Genomic DNA, 17,257 nt, shown 5'->3' on the forward strand with positions numbered 1-17,257 from the left:
GTGCAGTGTTGTCCGGAAGGGGCGGGGTTTACGCGTCAAGTGGGCGTGGCGACGACAGGTGAAGGCTTTCAGATCCTGCCTCGACAGTTCGGAGTGGGGTCCGGAGGAAAACACGAGAAGCTGCGAGGCTCGTTATTTAAAACTACAGCCAGATTGACTGCAGAGCGAGCTCGGTGAGTCCTTCAATCCCCTCAGCAGAGTTTTTCATACGCGCACTTCTCCTTGTTTAGGCTGCTTTTTCCTCTCTGAAACCTGGAATGTCTCAGTCTGGTGTTGCCAGGCTTTTGTACGGGCTGTAGCGAGTAGAGTAGAGAGGGTGTTTACTTGGTTGTGTAACACCATCAGTTGGAGGAGTTTCTTTTTGAGTTAACTGACCAAAACATCCAAGACTTGGACTAGTCTGGACTAATGAGCTGTGTTTCCTCATCTCAGTTACACTGATTCAGGTTGGTGACCTCAAGAAGCACTGGATTATCATATAAACACTGAATACCATTGAATTAGCTTTAGTGCATGAGAGGAGGTGTGCAGAGCGTGTCAAAGCCACCCTCCAGTGAAAGCTTGTTACTTCAGTTAAGTACATTTCCACAAACCACTTAAGTAGAAGCACAAACACAGCAGAAAAGAGGACTGAGGACTGCAGTGGAGCTTCTTACACCATCCAGCACCTGTGAACATTGGAACTGAAGTTTGTTCGACTCTTTTTAAAACCAGCTTTTGGTCAGCTTAAGCTGAAGAGTGGTCAGCAGTAAAGCAGACCAACACAGCACAATGAAATTAACCCCTAAAAAGTGAAATGGGAGAACTGAGAACTTAATTGAAATGACTAAAATATAACTGGCTAAAGTAGATTATTTAAGTATGAAAAAAAGGTATTATGAGTGTTGTACCTGTGTACATGTACTTTTACAACTGCTGTTAGCAGTTAAACTGGTGTAGATCCAGGAATGATTAGCTTTTATCACTCAGTCATGTGTGTGTTGGAGATCTTGGGGGAGGAGGGGGGGTTCTGGGACGAGCATCAGTTCCTGGATTGAGCGTCTGGCCATGTGCGTTTTCCGTAGATTGGTGGAGTTTGGAGATATTTTAAGCAATGAGATCAATACTTGTCCATTTTAGCTTCTAGATGGATGCTATTATGGTTCCTTCCAGAGGAGTCAAATCTATCCTAGGACAGCTGAAGGTTAGGACGATTGATAACACAAGTGTAGCCTGGGTTAATGTTTAGGCTGTAACAGAGCACATGGTTTAGGGTTTGAGTCTGGGATCAATGTTGGATTTTTTATATTGTATCCTAAATATTTCTTGATGGTTGGTTTTGGTTCAGAAAAATACATTTTTTGGCTGATTGTTGAGTTTTTGGCTGAGTTTTATTAGCCTTTCCTTTTTAAACTTACATGTGGACTAAGTGAACACATGAAACATACTAGCACATTTCAGTACTTTCTATTAGTCAAAATTACAATGTTGTTGCTGTTGGAACAAAACTTCTTATCTTCAAAGTGTTAATTTTACAAGAGAAAGGAAAAAAAAACATCCTTAACTTATGATGGGAGTATAAAAAGAATTTGGTCAATTATTGGTCAAAGAAAAAAGTTAACGAGTCTTTCAAATTATGTTAAAAGAGTAAAAAATGACAATGAAGATACAAGGTTTTGTTTTGACAGTGACTATATAAATGCCATTATTTATTCTTTAAAAGGTCTGACTGGCATTATAACTTCTTAAATGAATAATGAGTCGCTTAGTTAAATTGACTCAAATGCTGCAGTGAAAGAATGATGGCGGCTGGCTGTTTAACTCAGTGAGTCATCTGCTGATTCTGATAATGGCTAGTTCCAATTGTGCATCTCTGTTAACTATAACTTACTAAGTTTCAATTTTTTAAAAAGTTTCATGTCTGAATTAATGGTTTAGTGAAATTGATCATTGACCATGACCTCCACAAATGACAGAATGAGAGAAGACTGTAGTGTTGATAAGTTTTCAACTTGAACACACAGATTTATCATCCATTAGGTTGATTTTCCTGTACTGTGTTCAAATTACTGCACCACTACTAATGTAGTGGTGGAGTTCTGGATGTATCAAGCTAAAAACATTCTAGAAAACATGTTTCTAAAAGCGTTCGTCCCCCTATAGGCCTCAGAAAAATGCTTAGGAAGGCCTTATTCTGCGTTATTATCTACTGAAGTCACATGGAAGATTTTTGTGGCTCTCGTGATCTGCAGTGCTTTTGATAGCTGGCTCAAAGTTTAAAGTCTGTCAACACGAAGGATTGATTTGCAGCGTCTTTCTCTATTGATTTTTTTTTTTCTGAAGCTTGCAGAACGAGAGAGAGAAATGGAAGGACGTGAAGGCCATGCTGAGAGAAAGAATGTGACGGTATGAGTAGAGACAGGTTTCAGCGGGTGTGTCTGCTGAGGTTTACCTTCGGTCAAACGCGCATGGTTTCTCGCACCTTAAAGCCTTTTGTTACGTTCCTTCTGACAGACACGCCTTTGTTTGCTGCCTACACACCATCACCCACACTCTGTCTGCACCAGCACATATACGGTCCTGCTCTCGGTATCTATAGAGATCATAGCTGAATGAAGGTGTGGCTGTTCCCAAAGCTCAGTTTAGAAACAGCCTCACCTTCTGTGAAATGTTGATTTTTCTATATAAAAAATAAATGTAAACATTCTCACAAGAGAACACACATAAGTGCTGCTTTTTTGGCAAGTTTTAGTGCACAATTTCTATTTATTTACACATTTAAATGAAACATATATATATATATATATATATATATATATATATATATTTTAATAAATGTATTTTATTATTGAATATAAAATAACTTTTATGTGGGCCACAGTTTTTACAGTGTGTTAAATTCAGCAAATAACAAGTAATTGTGTATTAAAATGTGCCAAAGTTTGTTCTCTGTACAGGATGTTCACTTATTTTCATAGAAAATCAACAAAATGTAATCTGATGAGAGGCACCTGAACTTTTTATTGCTGAGAATCAGTTACAGTTACATTTATGCTTTTTAAATTTTGTTACCAATTTCTGACCCAAATTGCAACTGAGATTTCATTTTTTTCCAGATGTTTTTTGGCTATGAACACCAGGAAATCCACTTTTTCTTGAGGCTTGAACACAGAATGAAGTGCATCAGACTGCCAGTTAGTTGGATGTTTGGTAGCTTCTGATTGGTCTAACTTACCTACAGGTGAGGGACAGGCTGTGTGGTCTTAGATTAGATTTCTGCACTTAAAACAAGTTAAGACAGTGTAAATAATCTAGGCTACAATAAAAGCTGCAGCTCTTGCAGTTTGAATATTGCACTCTGTCAAATTGCAGTTATAATAGTATAATATCATAATAGTCCTCCCTCTCCCTCTCTCTCTCTCTCTCTCTGTCTCTCTCTCTCTCGCGATGCCAACCAATGCGAGCATCTCCTAGATAACTTAACAGACTTGAGTTAGCAGCAGTTTGAAACTTAGCCTACACTTTTAAAAACAATGGTTCTTCAAGGGTTCCTTAGTAAATGGTTCTAAATGAACACTCCAAGAACCCTTTGCATGATCAAAAGAGTCTTTGCATCTTGAAAGTGTTGTTCAAATTGATGGAGAATGTGCTGTAGATGGTTCTACAGAACCTTTTTGAAAAGAGTTCTATATAGCACCATATATAGCAACCCTTGTTACGATTGTAATTGTATAGTCGTAATTGTTGTTCATGAAAAGGGTTCTTTGAATGTTCATGGTTCTATATGGTTCTTTACTAATGAGCCCTTAAAGAACCATCTTTTTTCCGAGTCTATGTTTGCCTCTGAGGTGTCTCAGAGAAGCTCATGCTGGTCTTCACCCTCCCAGCTTGGTAGCATTGTGTTAAAAGGGAAAGCTAGGTAGCAGGGGGAATTAGACGTGGCAAAATTGGGTGGTAATGTGGATGCGTATAATAAAAAAATAGCAATAATAATAATAATGATGAAAAAATAATGTTCCATGACATTCTTAAAAAACCACAAAAAATCCATCGCAACCCTGAAACCATGTATAATTTTTGTGTATTCAAATGTGTTAGTTTTCCTAGAAACTCTGCTGTTGTCAGTCTGATTTGCCTAGTGGAGTTTAAATACTGAAGTATCAACTTTTCCAAGTAAAAACGACTACATTAAAACATTGAAAGTAACCAATCATTTTAATGTATTGGTTTCAATGAAACTGAATGTGTATTTGCTGTTGAAAGAAATTTCGTAATGAAATGTATAGCCTAGGAACATAAGCACACAGGCATTATGCAAGTGTGTGATGAAAGAGGCTTAATATTAGTGAATTTTAATCATTTAATGCCTGCAATTGATTTACTCATACAAGCTTAAACTGGCTTTGCTGTTTAAAAATAATGTACAAAAATTCTTTTATGTTTTTACTGTCTGCATTTCTGAGTTTCAGTGTAAGAATCCAAAAGAACTCACATTTTTGTGGTTAAAACACATTTAAGTGTTTATTAAAGTGTTGCTGTTAGTATGAAGATATTAACCTTCGTATTACTTGTTATTAGACAGAAAACAGTCAACGGTCCCTACATAATCATAACAAATCTGTGGTAAATGATCATATTCAAGAATAAGGGAAAATATTTTTAACTTTAATGAGTGTTTATGTAACAGGATTTTATTTCAGGCCATTTTGGAGTATTTCTGTTTCCACTCATCATGAAATGTTAACACATTGTGAAGAACAGCTTCCATTCACAGAGATTTTGATATGACCATTATGCACATGCAGTGTGTTTGAGAGTATTCATTAGAGTTGAATGTGGAATTCCCGCAAATCGGTCAGTCACCAGCAGCTGGGCACTGCAGTGGCCATCATAGCCAGTGATGATGATGAGTGGATTAGCCGGTTCCTGGGTGTTGGCGAGTTACCCTGGATTGTGCGTATAGTATCTGTTAGCAGGAACGTGAAAAGTTGATAACTGCTTCCGACACTGTTTAATCAGTGCGATAGAGGAGGAAGTGACATACGGCAGCACTGGAATCTGCCCTGCTGAACTGAACTTGGTGATTAAATCAGCTTCAGATGCCTTTCAGATGCATTCAAAGCATTTTTCATTGGCAGCTGCTGTAGTTTAAGTGAGAGGTGATGAGATCTGTGAGTTTAATCCAGTGTGAACCTTGATGAAGTTAATTGAGCAGTTGCTCTGCATGACTCTGCAAGTTCACCTCTGATATTACCAGTTTGGCTTTGTACCTTCCTGCAGACGTGAAATCTGCCTGCAGCACTGAGCGCAGCTCACCAACCGCGTTTACAGAACCTTTTCATTTATGATAGCTACAGTAAATGTGATATTAATGTAGGAGATCATATTCTGAACATGGTTATAAGTTCAGTTGTGTTCATTTGTGTTTTCCCCATTGTTTATTGTGGCACTATTTGGATGAAACCTTGTATCTCCATATTTGTTGTTTTTAATTTTTTTGACATGATTTAAAAATGACAACTGTCCTTTATATTTTGTCATGGACTAATAGAAATGCTCGAAAAATTCTGTATTAACTTCCATTATAAGTGAAAAACTGTCACACGTCCCTCAGCCTCAGAGGCCTCTAGGGACTCCAATTCCCAGAATCCCCAGGGGGATCACATGGTTCTCAGTCCTCCATCTTGCTCCAATCACCGCTCTCAGTCTCCTGAGTATTAACTGGTTACACCTGTTGTAACATGATTAGTTTAGTATAAAGCCTGGGCTTTTAGTCTAGTTTGTTGCGAGGTATTGCTTCTTTTTCCAAGAGCTACTGATCGTTATATTCTTCTCTCTATTGTGATTTTTCCGTTTTTTTGACTCTGTTTGCTGTTTTTGACTTTTGCTCTTTTGCCTTTGCTCTTTGGACTTTGTTTGCCCTATGTTTGTCTTTTGGTGTTGGTTGTCTTTGGATTTGACCTTTGCCTGTTTTTTGACCACTATTTTGGATTACGACTCTAACATTAAAGCCTCATTCTCGTTTTTAACCGCGAGCGTCTGAGTTATTCTGCCACGTTACAAAAACCTTGTTTCTTCTCCTGTCAACTTACCATTTTGGAGATACAAGGTTTTGTTCCAACAGAAACTGTATGTATGTATGTATGTATGTATGTATGTATGTATGTTTGTCTTAATGATTTTGGTACATTAAACCACACAAATGTCATGAAAGGATGTAAGCGAAAAAGAAATGCATGAAAAATGTTAGATGTGGGCACTTTAAAGAAGAAATAGTGCCTGTTTACACCTTGTAGTAACCTGTATTTCTTGTCCGAAACACTCTCTGGATTAACTTTGACTTTTCCATTTACACTTTTTGCTATAATGCGTCCCAAGTGTGTTCAAAAGAGATCAGAGGGGGCGGTTCCCAGAAGCATAGTTGGGACCACTTGCAATGCAAGTGTTTCCCTGAATCACAGTTGGAACTATTGAAGTGACTAGGTCAGATCGCCATGTTCAAAGCACACCAACACTTTCATTATTTCCAATATACTCTTGTTTACTTTCTTCTCTCTTCACAATACGAGTCGACAAGCTCTGCTTGGATGCTTTCATCAGCCTGGAGTGGATGAAGGCGCTTGGTTGGGATCTAACTTCAGCCTTGCGTGTCCTCCATCTTCAGTTTCAATGTTTATTCTCTCACCTACGAGTCAGCGTTCAGCAGACGCGTGGACTTCTAACTTACATAACTGTGTACAGATCAAAAACACATTCTGTTTACACTTGTCTTAAATGTGGTTAGTGTTCGTCTCTGATCACCTCTGACTGTGGTTTGAATGATCCAATCATAATCTGATCACAGAGCGTCCTGGGAGCATTTACACCTGCTTTTACATGCGTTCAAGTGAAATCTGAATTTGATCTGATCAGAAAAACACATTAATGCAAGGTGTAAACAGGCCCATATTGGATGGTATCCACTGATAATCAGGGTTTCAGTGGGAAAGGAAAATGTGGGATTGTGTCGCCTCGATTTGTTGAACTGTAGTGTATTTTAATCTCACTGGGCAATTTGCCAACATTCCAGTTACTTGAGCGTGTTTTCAGCAGTATTTATTTTGTGACGGGAAGTAGAACAAGAATTCTTACCCCTCCCCAACATCCATCACTTCTGTTTCTCACTGATGAGTCACAATCTCTCTCTCTCTCTCTCTCTCTCTCTCTCTCTCTCTCTCTCTCTCTCAGTCTCTCTCTCTCTCTCTCCCTCTCTCTCTCTCTCTCCCTCTCTCTCTCTCTCTCAGTCTCTCTCTCTCTCTCTCTCTCTCTCTCTCTCTCTCTCTCTCTCTGTCTGTCTGTCTGTCTGTGTTGCCCTCGCCCAGGTCAGTGGAGATAACCTTTCTCACAGGAGGAGCAGCAGAAGCTCACAAGAGGACATTTTCTGTGGACTTTTCCGTCCCTCTGAGGAGATTACTGACTTTTTCAGGACATCTCATAGCCCCCGCTCCTGCCGGTAGGGGATCCCTGTGTGTGTGTTGGTGTGTGTGATGGCGGCATCTCAGCTTCCTGACTCCGGAGAGCACAGTAACGACAGCAGCTGCCAACACGTTGAAGTGACGGTCACGGACAGTCCCCACACACAAACCACGTCCTCCAGACTGACCCACCCTTCACAGGACACGCCCGACAATGGCCGCCAAGGCAACGGCAGGTCCTCTCGGTTGTCCCGAGGCTTTGCGAAAGTCCTGCGTAAGAACCAGGATTACATCCGGATCCGTGTTCCGGAGTCCAGGCTGGACCGGCTGCCACCGGAGTGGTGGAAAACAGGTGTGACCTTCCTGTGGGCGGTGTTAAACCTGTTCTGCACCACCGTCATGATCACCATAGTCAACGACAGGGTCCCCGATAAGTCAGTGAACCCACCACTGCCAGATAAGTTCTTCGACTACGTGCCCCGCGTGAAGTGGGCCTTCACCATCACTGAGGTCAACGGCATGATCCTGGTCATGGCCTGGTTCATCCAGTGGCTCTTACTCAAACACAAGTAAGGGTTTTAGATTTTACTCTTCTACTCATTTTCTCCAGATCTCACTTTCGTTTACAGACACAGATGGTTTTGGCTGCTTTAAGAATGTTTAGGGACAAGTGAGGTTTTATTAAGGGATCACAAACCAACATCAGACAATCAATGTTAATTACGGAGTGTAATTAAAAATCTAGAACAAAACTGACTGAAAACTCTGGGTTAACTTCATTTTAAGACATGGTTAGCTGAGTAGTAATAACATTCCAGTTCATTTCTATAGAAACAAAGATTCTTTTTCCATTTTTGTTTATTTTTCCTGCTCCTGCTTTCCATAGTTGTTCCTCTCCACCCATTAGATTGATAATAACATTCTTGCGATGTTCATGTATTATATATATTATATTTATATCAAAATATATGATTTTGTATTTTGGCCCTTGGCACATTGGACCTCAAGGCAAAACTGCTTCAGCCTGGAGTCAGAATGAGCTCTGTGTCAGCCTTCCTGATCATAACAAGTTTAGTTGTTGGACAAAAATGAATTAAAATAAAGTTTTCAGTTGTTCCTGTTTTCAGTGACACTAAATTAAATTGATGCCATCCTCGTGTGTGTGTGTGTGTGTGTGTGTGTGTTCAGATCCATCATTGGTCGGAGGTTTTTCTTCCTGATGGGAACTTTGTATCTGTACCGCATCATCACCATGTACATCACCACACTGCCTGTTCCCAGCATGCACATGAACTGCGCTCCGAAGGTGAGAGCAGTCACATGGGTCTGTTTCCCCTCCATCACCCCCTCCACTCCATAAAATCCTCCATCCCTCCATCACTTCACTCCTTCTTCCATCCTTCCATCACCCCTCCACTCCATAACATCCTCCATCCCTCCATCACTTCCTCCTTTACCGCTTCCATCACTCCAAAATCCTTCCTCAATCACTCCCTCCATCACTCCATGACTTCATAACGTTCTCCATCCCTCCTCCAATACTAAATCCATTACTCCATAACGACCTCCATCACTTGATTCATCACTCCTCCATTACTCCCTCCATTACTCTATAACGACCTCCATCACTTGATTCATCACTCCTCCATTACTCCCTCCATTACTCTATAACGACCTCCATCACTTGATTCATCACTCCTCCATTACTCCCTCCATTACTCTATAACGACCTCCATCACTTGATTCATTGCTTTATAACGTCCTCCATCCCTCCATTTCTTCACTCATCCTTCCGTCCTTCCATCACTCCTCCATCACTTCCTCCATTACAACATCCATCACTTGATTAATTACTCCATAACGTCCTCCTTCACTCCTCCGTTACTCCCTCCATTACTCTATAGCGACCTCCATCACTTGATTCATTGCTTTATAACGTCCTCCATCCCTCCATTTCCTCACTCATCCTTCCGTCCCTCCATCACTCCTCCATTACTCCCTCCATTACTCAGTAACAAACTCCCTCACGTCCTTCGTCGCTTCACCCATTACTCCATGTCTTCTATTCCCCCATTTCTTCACCCATCCTTCCATCCCTCCATCACTCCCTTCATTACTCCCTCCATCACTTCACCCATCTTTCACTCTTTCTGTTACTCCCTCAATCACTCCACAACATCCTCCATCACTTCATCCATCCTTCCATCAGTCCATCACTTCACCCATCCATCCATCCTTATCTCAATCTCTCATCACTCCATTCTTCTATCCCTCATCACTCCATGCCTTCATCCTTCCCTCCACCCTGTCACCCCTCCATCACTCCTCACCTGCTCGTGGGCCATTGTCATACTGCAAAAGTTGTAGTTCTGCAGGTGCTCCTGTGTTTTCATCTTCTATTGTGTAGCAAGTGAGCTCTGGTTTTGAGGACTGATGTGCACCAATAGTCTTTCTATTATAATGTCTGTGTGATTAAATATGCAGTTAGCTCTACGTTAATCGGTGTACATAAGCATTCAGTATTTGTTAGCTACATTAGCCTCGTAGCTCCAGCTTAAAATTAAAACAGTGTTCGACCTCAAAGACGTCTTGACTACATTTAGGGTGAGAGGAGTGTTGATTTTTTTTATTGTAATTTTTTTTTTTACGTAAAAATGCTGTTGCTGGGTTTCCCTGTGTGTCACAGCCGATCTTATAGTGTCAAGTTTGTTGAGTGGAGTGTGCTGTGTGGAATTAGCATTACAAACTCTCTCTCTCTCTCTCTCTCTCTCTCTCTCTCTCTCTCTCTCTCTCTCTCTCTAGCTGCATGATGACCCTATAGGTAAGGTCCATCGGGTTCTGCAGTTGTTGTCTGGAGGAGGTTTGTCCATCACTGGTTCTCATATGATGTGTGGAGATTTCCTTTACAGCGGACACACCGTCATGCTCACCCTCACCTTCCTCTTCATCAGAGAGTGTGAGTGTCTCACCATCATCATCCTCCCTGCTGTGATAATATTTATTGTTAAACAGGAAACCTTAGTTTGTTAGAAGTTTCTGTATTGACAGGTTACAGAGTCTGCACTTCTGTTTCTTGTTTGATTCACTAGCTACGTTTCCAGCCACTTTCTGCAGCACAAAATGCAAGTGAGAAAATAAAATGGAAAATGCATAAAAAAGTTAGCAACTTTTGCTGCACTGCAGCTTTTCATCACATTGATTTCCTGGAAAATCACACTTTTCCCAGGAAAGTTAGTTTACAATGTAGGCCTTACCAATGATACAGTTCTGCCAAAATTAAACAGAAAAAAAGTTAGAAAGTTGAACTTTTAAAATATTTCCAGTCTACATCATCAAAAGTTTTGAATTCATAATGATTTTTTGAGCTACAAAAAATTGTTTGCATGGAATCGTAGCTGCTGTCAACAAATGACAAAAAGGTAAATGTTTTTACTTTCTGCAAAACAAGACTGCAGTAAATTTTCATAAATTCAAATCATAATTCAAATGTGATATGGACTGATATGGACTGATATGGACGAGAATCTGAATTTCTCCGCTTTTTCATGGAGCAGTGAGTCAGAAATAGTTCCTCTAAAATGACAGCGTGTTTTTGTAATCACTGGCGCTGTAACCACCTCTTCCACCTCTGCATATGTTTGGAGACCCCACTCTACGTCTGTGGACTAAAAGTTTTACAGGTTAATTTGTTTTTAATATTTTTTCCCTTCTGCAGACTCCCCACGCTCCTTGTGGTGGTATCACCTGATCTGCTGGTTTCTAAGCGCAGTGGGCGTGGTCTGCATCCTGGTGGCTCATGAGCACTACAGTGTGGATGTGGTTGTGGCTTACTTCATCACATCCCGGCTCTTCTGGTGGTACCACACCTTGGCCAACAACCAGGTAAACAAAAACAAAACACACACAAGTACATTGGTATAGTGTAGTGGGTAACACCTCTGCCTTCTACGCTGTAGACTGGGGTTCAAACCCCTCCCTGAGTAAACACCCTACACTATACCAATAAGAGTCCCTGGGCAAGACTCCTAACACTAACTCTCTCTCTCTCTCTCTCTCTCTCTCTCTCTCTCTCTCTCTCTCTCTCTCTCTCTAGTCTCTGAAAGACTCTCCTCATAACTATTTAAACAGAGTGTGGTGGAGGTTCTTCTTCAGGTTCATGGAGAGGAACGTTACAACCATGGTTCCTTGCACGTTCTCCTGGCCTTTATCGCTGCCCGCAACCTGCTTCAAAAACCCCTTCAGGAGGTACTCCAAAGTCCAGAGCGTCCGTGAAGAGTGAGAAAACACAAACACCCACGCACAGATGTGTGCAGTTGTATGCAAAAGTTTACACGCCCCTGGTCAAATTCCATGTTCTGTTTATGTTCCAGGTGAAAATCAGTTAATACATCCTCTACAGAGAACACACTAAAATATGCCATTTTTTCTGCTAGTTGCAATGCAAAATTTCTGTTTACCTTTAGTTTAAGATATTGGAAAAAATAGAACGCACTATAACAAGCGGCATAACTTTGGCACAGGAAACATTTTATTTTTTCCAGTGTATTACGTGCAGCGAATAAACAGTAATTGTGCATTAAAATGTGCAGAAGTGAGGATGTGTTCACTTATTTACACTCAACAAAATGTGGAATCTGACCGGCACACCCGGACTTATACAGCATATGACTATAACGGTGGACTTTCACTCACACACAGCAGTGTTTTAGAGACTGTAAGGCTGCTAATGAGTGTGTGTGTATTACCTGGAAATTGGTTCTACTTTTTGTGCTTGAAACAATATTGAAGGATTTAAATGGGCTGTGTGTGTGTGTGTGTGTGTGTGTGTGTGTGTGTGTGTGTGTGTGTGAGACGTACAGATACAGACAGACTAAAAATAATGCAATACTAAAAGCACACACCATACCTGTGAGCAATTTCTGTGCACTATAAGGCTGTTAGAAAAAACTTTGTGCTACAAAAACAAATAAATATTTAAATTTCTATGTAGGCATAAAAAAGAGAAGTAAATATATATTTAATTCCTTATGAAGCTCTTTATGATGATGCTATGTTGTTATGCGGTATGGATAAAAATGTTAAAAATAGAATAATCTCTTTTTCCGTAAACAGAGCAAATTAAAACACCTGCTCACTATTGTGCAAGATCACATTATGACTCTTCCCAGATCTCGGACTCTACTGTAGAGCCTGAAGTGTGTTTTATCTGAACTCAGAGCTGAGTATGTGGATATGTTTGGATGTGTTTGTGTTGCGCACCTCAGTCCTGATCTGTGTTTACCGTTAACGACGCTGGAGGGCGATCAGTCAATTATTTAATGAAGTTACTGACTCTTTATCACTGTGTACTGTTTTTATTTCTGTTTAATGATTCGTTGCCTTCAGATGTGTTTAATATTAATGTTGTGTTGAGGTGTTAAGTAATAAACTATTTTTCTATGAAGTCTTATGTTGTGTGATGTTAATTAAAAAAAAACCTATATAAAGACAAAAATATCAGGTCGGAATCCCCAGGGCCTTTAAGACCCTCAGAGATGGGCTAGTGGTTTTTTGTAAAAGCAAAAAGTATGTTTTTGTAATTTTTATTTAATAGAATCATCACATTTATATTTAAACTCAAAGAATTATACTAATGTAAAGTTTTGTTGGAAACATTGGTTGATCCCTCCGCCACTTCCTAATCACATTTTGATTTACAAAGAACATCACTCTAGTCCTTCTGGAAGTTCTAGGTGCATCACTGACTGTGAATACAAGTTGCTCAGCTGGTTTCAGGTAGTTGTTAGGAATAGAAAACAGTGGCGGCAGCTCTATGCAGGACGCTTTACGGAATAAGTCACTGTAAAACTGATACATACAAGCTGAAATATATATTAATGTCTTTTACCAGCTTCATAATGTTCATGTTTAATCTAGAATAGCTAAAAAAATGTGAACCGCTGTTAGCTTAGTGCTAACATCCTTGTTTTTGGCGCAGAAAACCATATGGTGATGTAATTCATCATGATCCAATAAGATATCGTCATATTGCCCACCGTTTCTTCTTCAGTCTTTCTGTAAACTTGCTTAATCATCTATTTTAGGTAAATCAGTTCAAAGGACAAAAGTTTTGAAGGACCAGTTCCATGACAGTGTAGGCTAACGCTGAGCTTTCTTTGTTTTGTTTTTAAATAGTTTTTGCTTATTCTAATAGTTTTTAACTTACTTCTCCATAATTATTTGGTCTGGAGAAGGTTGTCAGGGTGATGTGAATATTGACTGTTTTTGGGCTTTTAAAGTTATTCATTACTCATGCTCCCTGTAGTGACCTGTTCGTGAAAAAAATCAAACATACAATTGTTTTTTTGGTTTGTTTTGGGTTTTTTGGGGGTGGTGGTGTTCTGGGATGCTTTTGTCTGATGTAGATCTGTTCCATTAGCTCAGCTGTATGCAAAAGTTTGGGTTTGCCTGACCAAAGTTCAGTTCAGCTCCTTTGTTGTTGTAAAAAAAATACCATGTGGTGCTTCACATAGTAGTACCGTGGTTCCCAGGTCCATTAATGGAAACCTTAAACTCTCAGCCAGTCTAATCACCCGCTTTAGTGAATGGAGGTGTCGAGATCTCTTCTTTTTCTTGGCCCGGAAAGGTGAATTGGAGCAAAAGACCTGCTGCATTACTCCTTCTCTGAGCTGGGTGAAGACGGATGCAGGGCTGGCCTGGAATTCTGAAGAACCTTTCCACCTTCAGTCAACAGTAAACTCTTCCAGCCATCGATCTCAGCGCTGCATAGTTTCCTTTCTCTCAGACTTCAGACTGTAATCCAGACTGTTCTCACTCTAATCTCAACATGCGTCACCAATGACTCACTAAAACCACAAAAGCACTGAACCTCCTGAAGAAAACATGCTGTAATGCTCAATATGGTCATGTGTATTGATCAGTCTTGTATTTCACTTAAATGCCTTCAAAGTTGTTTGATGCCTGTAATGACATTTCGGCATAAAAATGCCCAAATATAACATGATTCACTGTAAAATATGGAGTCAGTTCATGCAATAATAAGCACTTTGGCCAGTTTTTATCCAAGTTTAATACCTAGATGACGTTACGTAGCAATAAGTGGAGCAGCACTAAACGGAGGTATGAAGTAGCTGGAGTTTGGATGACAGCGACTGAAGTTCCTTACCTTTCGACCTGATGTCTCACACTGTCAGTCTCCACTTCTGCATTTCCTGTGAAAAAGTTTTCACACCCCACCACCTCCTGATCCCTTCGGGCTCCCTCTTCTGTAGTTCGGTAGTCACCAACAATCCTTCAGGAGATCTACTTCTAACATACTGCCCATTGCCTTAATATGATAGTAATACATCTGATCCAGCCAATCAAGGACTTCTGAAGAAATGAATTGGCTGGAGCAGGTGTTGCAGATTGTGGTTGGGATGATATTCAACAGGAAGTTAGCCCTGGAGCAGAATTGATGACCACTGCTCTAGTAATTGTGCTGCTATGTATCTTTTCAGTATTTTACTTATATTCCTGTGTGAAGCACTTGCAGATTTTGTAACTAAAATTAACTAAAAGTGCCAAATAAATAAAAATTATTATTATTATTAGTATTAGTATTATTGTAACCTCTCCTGCTGGGCTTTAGGTTTGAGCCCCAGCAGTGCTGTGTGCCTCAGGTGGGACCTCTATACAGAACACAGTGTTTCACTAACAGGTTATTCATAAACATTCAATGTGTGCAAAAGTTTTAGTTTATCCTTCTGGGTCATTTCCACAAGCTTCTGCAATGTCACAATATTTATTTCTGTCCAGAGTTGCATTAATTTTCCCCAAGATCTTGTATTGATGATGGGAGATTTGGACCACTGCGCAAAGTCTTCTCCAGCACATCCCAAAGATTCTCAATAGGGTTCAGGTCTGGACTCTGTGGTGGCCAATCCATCTGTGAAAATGATGTCTCATGCTCCCTGAACCACTCTTTCACAATTTGAGCCTGATGAATCCTGGCATTGTCATCTTGGAATATGCCCGTGCCATCAGGGAAGAATAAATCCATTGATGGAATAACCTGGTCGTTCTTCTGAAGAAATGAATTGGCTGGAGCAGGTGTTGCAGATTGTGGTTGGGATGATATTCAACAGGAAGTTAGCCCTGGAGCAGAATTGATGACCACTGCTCTAGTAATTGTGCTGACCTTCTTTCATTGCTCATGACCTTCATGACCACATGACCTTCTGTGCTGACCTTCTTCCATTGCTCATGACCTTCATGACCACATGACCTTCTTCCATTGCTCCAGAGTCCAATCTTTTATGCTCCCTAGTAAATTGAAGCTGTTTTCGCCAGTTAGCCTCACTGATAAGTGGTTTTGTTAAGGCTACACAGCTGTTTAGTCCCCATCCCTTGAGTTCCCTTCGCACTGTGCGTGTGGAAATGCTCTACACTATTAAACATATCCCTGAGTTCTAGTGGTGTTTTTCTACGATTTGATTTCACCAAACGTTTAAGTGATCGCCGATCACGATCATTCAGGATCTTTTTCCAACCACATTCCTTCCTCGAAGATGATGTTTCCTCACTGTCCTTCCACTTTTTAATAATGCGTTGAACAGTTCTTAACCCGATTTTAGTAGTTTCAGCAGTTTCCCTCACAGGTTGTGTCTTTCCACATGGTTGTTTAACAAATGAGAAGCTACTCACTGCATCAGTTAGGGTTAAATAACTTGTTGCCAGCTGAAACATAATCACCCATGCAGTAATTATCGAATGGGAGGCTCTTACCTATTTGCTTAGTTAAATCCAGGTGGTGACCTTTTTTTGGCCAGGCAGTGTGTGTGTGGCTCAGTCTGAGTGCAATGATGATCAGGGACAAGACTTCTTTATGTTAGAATGGAAATTAATGGTGTGTATATGTGTGTGTGTGTGGGTCTGTGAGTGTGTGTGTGTGTGTGTACATAAGAAAGTTAACTGCTTAAATTCCTTTATTACCCTCCTTAATTTCCAGAAGTATTATTATATCCTAAGTGTAATTATTAATTATTCAGTAATTATATGGAAAACTGTTCAAACTTCTTTATTCTTAAGTTAAAGGAGTGAGGAAGGGAAGCCTGGACCTCCTGATGGCTCCTGGGTGTTTAAGGGGTTAAACTAGTAACTTACTCGTGACTGTAGACTGGTTTTCAACACAGCTGAACTGCCAATGCAAATCCTGTTCATTTGAAATCAGGCTAAACGCATGTGTGTGTCAAAGGATCTGCATGTGAACTCTCCATGAGCGTCTACACTAGATCACTTACAGTCGCCACCAGAGGGCACTGCCGAGCTAAACTGAAGGCCTGCACTCAATAACAGAAACCTGTCAAATGAAGCTTGTACATCTCAAAAATGCCAACATTGAAGGTGAATTTTAACTATTTTCTACACTTTCTGAATAATTTTGTGTTTGAGATGTAAACAGAGAGATTCAGAGTGGTTTGGTGTGAAATGGTTCAGATGTCTTTACAGTGGTGGTGATAGGAACCAGGAGTCGCCATGACTACAACACAAATATAGACATTTTATTTACTATCTAAAACCACCAGTGAACCTACACGAGTCTTCTGAGTTTATATGGAATGTTGATGATGGTAAAATAGTGTTTTAAAGTTTTCTTTGGGGACTGTTTTGCCTCACAACAGCTTGATTATTTAAAAGGTCATGCAAACAGCTTTTCCTAGATCGGAGTGAGGTCTGGAAATCTGATTAAGAAATCCAATATCAGATTTCTCAGAGCATGTAAACTCTTACTCTGATTTCTTTCGGATTTCTCAGTCTGAGGATGTGCGAAACAGACCGCAGTA

The 17,257-nt window shown here is 40.2% G+C and overlaps 1 protein-coding gene across 1 annotated transcript; it reads left to right on the forward strand.

Annotated features, from left to right (window-relative positions):
- The first annotated feature begins 63 nt into the window (after nt 1–63).
- sgms2b (sphingomyelin synthase 2b) lies at nt 64–12,876 on the forward strand. Its single transcript, XM_036591179.1, has 6 exons — nt 64–173; nt 7,341–8,002; nt 8,622–8,739; nt 10,236–10,389; nt 11,149–11,315; nt 11,527–12,876. Exons 2-6 carry the CDS (start codon nt 7,506–7,508, stop codon nt 11,710–11,712), a joined length of 1,122 nt encoding a protein of 373 aa, XP_036447072.1. The 5' UTR covers nt 64–173; nt 7,341–7,505; the 3' UTR covers nt 11,713–12,876.
- Nucleotides 12,877–17,257: the final 4,381 nt, after the last annotated feature.

This window comes from Colossoma macropomum, unplaced genomic scaffold (assembly GCF_904425465.1).
Source record: "Colossoma macropomum unplaced genomic scaffold, Colossoma_macropomum, whole genome shotgun sequence".
In the NCBI taxonomy this organism is placed as follows: domain Eukaryota; kingdom Metazoa; phylum Chordata; class Actinopteri; order Characiformes; family Serrasalmidae; genus Colossoma; species Colossoma macropomum.